Source organism: Mchenga conophoros, linkage group LG7 (genome assembly GCF_057382185.1).
Source record: "Mchenga conophoros isolate Kocher_MC1m ecotype Shallow Benthic linkage group LG7, M_conophoros_male_GT1.1, whole genome shotgun sequence".
NCBI classification, from domain to species: domain Eukaryota; kingdom Metazoa; phylum Chordata; class Actinopteri; order Cichliformes; family Cichlidae; genus Mchenga; species Mchenga conophoros.
In genome coordinates, this window is record NC_140532.1 from 36460954 (window position 1) to 36466820 (window position 5867).

A 5867-nucleotide genomic window follows, 5' to 3' on the forward strand; every position below is an offset into this window, starting at 1 on the left:
CTGTTATAACAGAGCAATAATTTTTGCTTCATTATATAATTCTGCATTACAAGTTACCAGTTGCCTTTAAATAGCATGAAATTTTACAAACCTTTCCCTTCCAGAATCAGTATTTTCATACTGGCGTCCCTTTTTTTAAGCCAATGAGCTGCACTCAGTCCAGAAAGTCCAGCACCAACAACTATAACGTCCCAAATTTCCGCAGTCATAGTTACTTTCTTTAGTGCCAACTTAGCGTGTGCCGGTAAACTGAGGATTCAGACACTCAAATCCAGCCTGTATTCCCTTTTCTTCTCTGTATCAATTAGGTTATCTTATCTTGCAAAGCCTGGGCGGCTTTCATAATAGTGCACTTTGGAACTGTGAACAAGTGAGCTTGTGACCTAGTTGGCAAAGAATCGGCTGTGCAAATTCCAGCAAATAAAGCCAAGAGAGGCGTTTGATTCTTGAAGACATTGTCAGATATAACATCTTTGTAAGACCATGGAAAAATTGAGGCAAATTTTCAAATATGAATCTTGGAACATTCAAACATACATACATATATACATACAGAGAATGGAGTAATCAGTTGTAAGTCAGAAGGAGAATTGGCACTATAGAGCAAGAGCAATATTATGCAAATAAAATGTAACTTTGAACTTGGAGAAGAATAGATAAGAAGACTGGAAAAGACTTCACCCAGTTGCTGGAGACAAAACTGAAGGGAGAGAGTCCCACAAACAAGCAGCAGCTGAAAGCAGCTGCAATGAAGTCCAAGCAGAACATTCCAAAGGAGGAAGCAGAGTAATATTTGGGGATGTCCATGGGTTCTAGACTTCAGGCAGACACAGACTGAGAAGGATTTTCATCCAGTTATTAAAAATAATCCTTGTGTTAGTTTGACCAATTAGTTTGGAGTCTCTGAAAATGGGGGCCTGAGTATAAAAACAGATAATGCAGTGCATTTGTTAAAACCCTTGAATTAAACATGAAAGTTGATACTTCAATTACATCTTGATTGTTGGATTTAAAATCCACTGTGCTGGTGTACAAAGGCAAAATCACAAAAACTGAGTCATTGTCCAAAAACCTGCAGCTCTAACTGTATTATCTCCATATAAATGTGTACAGGCTTTGAAGCCATTCTCAGTGTGAAAAATAAATGAGTAAAGAAAATTCAGTCAGGTCGAGGGCACAACGGTGTACTCTGCAACTTTTACGGTTTGTTATGAAATAAAACCTGATTCTTTCTGAGTCTCTTTTCTTAGTTAAAATGACAAGGACGTTCAGATCATTATGCAATAAAAAGGACTGCTTAAAAATGACTTCTGAGGCACAGCAAGTGAAAACCATACCAACAAGTGTGTGGAACAAGAAGGGCTTGCATGCCTGTACAAACAATGAAAATTCCTCTTGTTCTGGTTTGGATCTTATGTCTTTGAGTCCATCTGTCTCCATTTGTGCCAAACCTCATATGGAGGTGTTCAGAGTTTCTAATTACTTAGCCAAAACCAAAAATCTGGCACATCGTTTGCTCTTATTTTCATGGCAGTTCTTTATTTTCCTTTTAATTTTATTTTGTGGTTAGAATGATCACTGCTGTCTTAAAGCAAGTTCTCAGAAGACTGGAACAATGAGCAAATAAATGAACAGTTCTAATGGCTTTATTCCACACGTTTTTATTTCAGTTGTTTTCATTCCAAGACAACAAAATTACCCAGACAATAAAAAGACCCAGAACAAACAGTTATTTGTACCTACAGCAGATGACAAGCATTTGTTTAGAGATGTTTTTGTGTCCCTAACAAATGTAAATTAAGGTTCCTCTTTGCCTCTTTTCACTCCCTTACCAAACAGCTTAACAAAAGACAGGATGTCCTCATCACTTCACATAATAATATTGCAAAATAACTTTAACTATGTACACTGATGTTCTAAAATCTTTTTTGTTTTTTTTGTTTTTTAAATTTTTCAGCCATCTGTCCAGACAAAAATTCCTCTTAACTAAAACTGACCCCTTTTCAAAATAGTTAGCAGTGTGTGAAGAAAAATTGCAGATTAGTTTGACACTGTGTAGCATTTTCAAATTAATGGCTCAAACAAAAACAAAGGATCAAGGGTTGCATGGCCTTTGATAGGGCAGCGTTTAATTTGATGAATTGATAGACATCAGAGATGCTGTCAATGGCTTTTTCTTGATGTTGTTACTGTTCGCTTATTCATGTTTTATAATTAGTTCAAATAGTTTGACAACTGAAACAGAAAAAAGTAACCAACTTTATTTTAATATAGCGTCACAGTGTAGATGACACTAGAGCAGGAGGAAACTGAACAGAGATGTAATATGGTGAAGGTTTAATCGCTCATCTTGTTTTTTTGATCATTAACTACCTGACAGTAACTTTGGATATGTGAGGGTCAAGTGAAGAATGCCTCAATCACACAGGTCTAGTGACCACTGGTTGATGAGAAAAAATATGTATTCCCCAAATGGTTATAGTTCATTTAATGAAGATTATGTGTGAGTTTAAAAAGGAAGATCTGCAATCATTCATCTTTCCCCCTTTTTATTCCATAATTGCGTTGCACATGTGCAATGACAATAAAAGGCTAGTCTATTCCTGGGTGTTTGGCTCTTAGTCTACTCTTTACTTCATTACTCCTTTCCCTTCCTGTCAAACTTAATACTGTCAACACTTGTCCAATCATCTTCTTGCCTGCCTTGTTTGAGTCAATCAGCCTCCACTCTGTGTTTTAAATCTGTCCTCTTCTTCATTCTCCTTTACAGGCTTCGTGCAACCCATGTCCACGTCAGTCAGAGCTCCATTCAAGAATCCATCTTCATCTTCACCACCACGAGCAACTAGAATCCTATAACCACTGGCATTACATTTTGTCATAATGGGCCATCAGAGTCTAATTGCTAAATACATCAATTTTCTCCAATCGAGAGACTTCCGGTTTTGACGAGCATGGGGTAGTCACACTTTCCCTTAGCTCCCGCAACTTTTAGTTATTTGAGCGAGCCCGCCTAACTTATTTTTTGAGGCAGATATCTTTTTTTTTTTTTTTTTTTTTTTTTCAAGTTCAACTTTATTGTCACTTCAACCATATACAGTTTAAAAATACACAGTGAGGCGAAACAACGTTCCTCCAGGAACCAAGGTGCTACAAGACAAGTTAGTGCAAAAAAAAAAAAAATAATATATAATATATCTAGTAATAATATTGTGCAAAAGAGCATTTACAGGTTGGTGTGTGCAATGGTTTGGTGGTGTAGGTCAGTGTGTTTGCGCTTTGTGTTGGTTAGTCAGTCCAGTCTCAATGTTTTGAGGTATTTGAGTTAAGCTGAGTGATAATGTTAGTGTATGTGTGCGTGTTTATCAGTCAGTCCCTTTTTGCTGAGGAGACGGATGGCTTGTGGAAAAAAAGCTGTTGCACAGTCTGGATGTGCGTGCCCGAATGCTTCGGTACCTTTTTCCAGATGGCAGGAGTGTAAAGAGTGTGTGAGAGGGGTGTGTCCGATCAGCCACAATGCTGGTGGCTTTGCGAATGCAGCGTGTGGTGTAGATGTCCTCAATAGAGGGTAGAGAGACCCCGATGATCTTCTCTGCTGTTCCCACTATCCGCTGTAGGGTCTTGCGGTCTGATATGGCACAGCTCCCAAACCAGACAGTGATGCAGCCGCTCAGGATGCTCTCAATAGTTCCTCTATAGAAGGTGGTCAGGATCGGTGGTGGAAGCCGGGCCTTTCTCAGTCTTCTCAGAAAGAAGAGACGCTGTTGGGCTTTCTTGTGCAGGGAGCTGGTGTTGAGGGACCAGCCGAGGTCCTTCTCCAGGTGTACACCCAGGAATTTGGTGCTGTCAACGATCTCCACAGAGGAGCCGTTGATGCTCAGCGGTGAGTGGTCGCCTCGTGTCCTCCTAAAGTCAACAACCATCTCTTTTGTCTTGTCAACATTCAGAGACAGGTTGTTGTCCTTACACCAGTCCGTTAGTCTCTGCACTTCCTCTCTGTACGCTGACTCGTCGTTCTTGCTAATGAGACCCACCACGGTCGTGTCATCAGCGAATTTAATGATGTGATTTGAACTGTGTGTTGCTACACAGTCATGAGTCAGCAGTGTGAACAGCAGAGGACTGAGCACACAGCCTTGTGGGGCCCCAGTGCTCAGTGTGGTGGTGCTGGAGGTGCAGTTCCCGATCCGTACTGACTGAGGCCTTCCGGTCAGAAAGTCCAGGATCCAGTTGCAGAGGGAGGTGTTCAGGCCCAACAGGCTCAGCTTTCCGATCAGTTGTTGGGGGATGATCGTGTTAAATGCTGAGCTGAAATCTATGTACAGCATTCGGACGTGTGAGTCCTTCTTGTCCAAGTGTGTCAGGGCAAGATGGAGTGCAGTGGAGATGGCGTCGTCCGTTGAGCGGTTATGGCGGTATGCAAATTGCATTGGGTCCAGTGAGGGGGGCAGCAGGGTCTTGATGTGTCTCATGACGAGCCGTTCGAAGCACTTCATGATGGTGGGTGTAAGTGCGATAGGGCGGTAGTCATTGAGACAGGACACAGAAGACTTCTTGGGCACGGGGACGATGGTGGTGGCCTTGAAGCACGTGGGGACAACGGCACTGCTCAGAGAGATGTTGAAGATGTCGGTGAGAACATTTGCCAGCTGATCAGCACATTCTCTGAGCACTCTGCCTGGGATGTTGTTTGGTCCAGCAGCTTTACGTGGATTGACTCTGCGTAGAGTTTTCCTCACCTCAGCTGTAGTGAGACACAGGACCTGGTCGTTCGGAGGAGGGGTGGTCTTCCTCGCCGCCACGTCGTTCTGCCTGTCGAACCGAGCATAGAAGTTGTTAAGCACATCTGGGAGGGAGCCGTCACTGTCACAGGCAGGTGGTGTCGTCCTGTAGTTAGCGATGGCTTGTAAGCCCTGCCACATGCGTCGTGTGTCGCCGCTGTCCTTAAAGTGGTTGTGGATTCTCTGGGCGTGTGCGCGCTTCGCCTCTCTGATGGCCCGAGAAAGTTCAGCCCTCGCTCTTCTAAGCGCCACCTTATCTCCCTCTTTGAAGGCAGAGTCTCGGGTCCTTAGAAGTGCACGCACTTCCGCAGTAATCCACGGTTTCTGGTTGGGTCGTGAGATGATGATCTTGGAGACAGTGACGTCATCGGTGCACTTGTTGATATAGCTGGACACTGATGATGTGTACTCCTCCAAGTCAGTGAAGTCGCCGTAAGTTGCAGCCTCTCTAAACATGTTCCAGTCAGTGCTCTCAAAACAGTCCTGAAGAGCAGAGATGGCTCCTGCTGGCCAGGTTTTCACCTGCTTCAGAACCGGTTTTGATCGCCTGACGAGTGGTCTGTATGCTGGAATTAGCATAACAGAGATGTGGTCTGAGTAGCCGAGGTGGGGGCGGGGCTCTGCCCGATATGCGCCGGGGATGTTTGTGTAAACAAGATCCAGCGTGTTTTCTCCCCTCGTTGCAAAGTCCACATACTGATGGAATCTAGGAAGCACTGACTTGAGATTTGCATGGTTGAAGTCCCCAGCAACAATAAACAGTCCATCCGGGTGTGTATTTTGCAGTTCACTGATCTTTGTATACAATTCCCATAGCGCTTCCTTAGCATTAGCGCTAGGTGGAATGTACACTCCGATAATGAAAACAGTGGTGAATTCCCGTGGTAAGTAAAAAGGTCTGCATCTAACAGTCACAAACTCCACCAGCGATGAGCAATAACTAGAGACTAGCACAGAGTTCTTGCACCATTTCTCGTTGATGTAAACACACAAGCCGCCACCGCGAGTCTTACCGCACAGAGCTGCATTTCTGTCGGCGCGAAACGAGGCCAGCCCATTTAGCTGAATAGCGGCGTCCGGTACTCT

The 5867-nt window shown here is 43.5% G+C and overlaps 1 protein-coding gene across 1 annotated transcript in view; it reads right to left on the minus strand.

Moving 5' to 3' along the window:
- Positions 1-323, minus strand: part of LOC146570582 (putative flavin-containing monoamine oxidase A) — a 62642-nt gene extending 62319 nt beyond the window's left edge. Inside the window, exon 1 of the mRNA XM_085279091.1 lies at positions 92-323. Within this exon, the coding sequence (XP_085135217.1) occupies positions 92-209 (118 nt within the window). The 5' untranslated portion in view covers positions 210-323. The remainder of the gene's footprint in view (positions 1-91) is intronic.
- Positions 324-5867: the final 5544 nt, after the last annotated feature.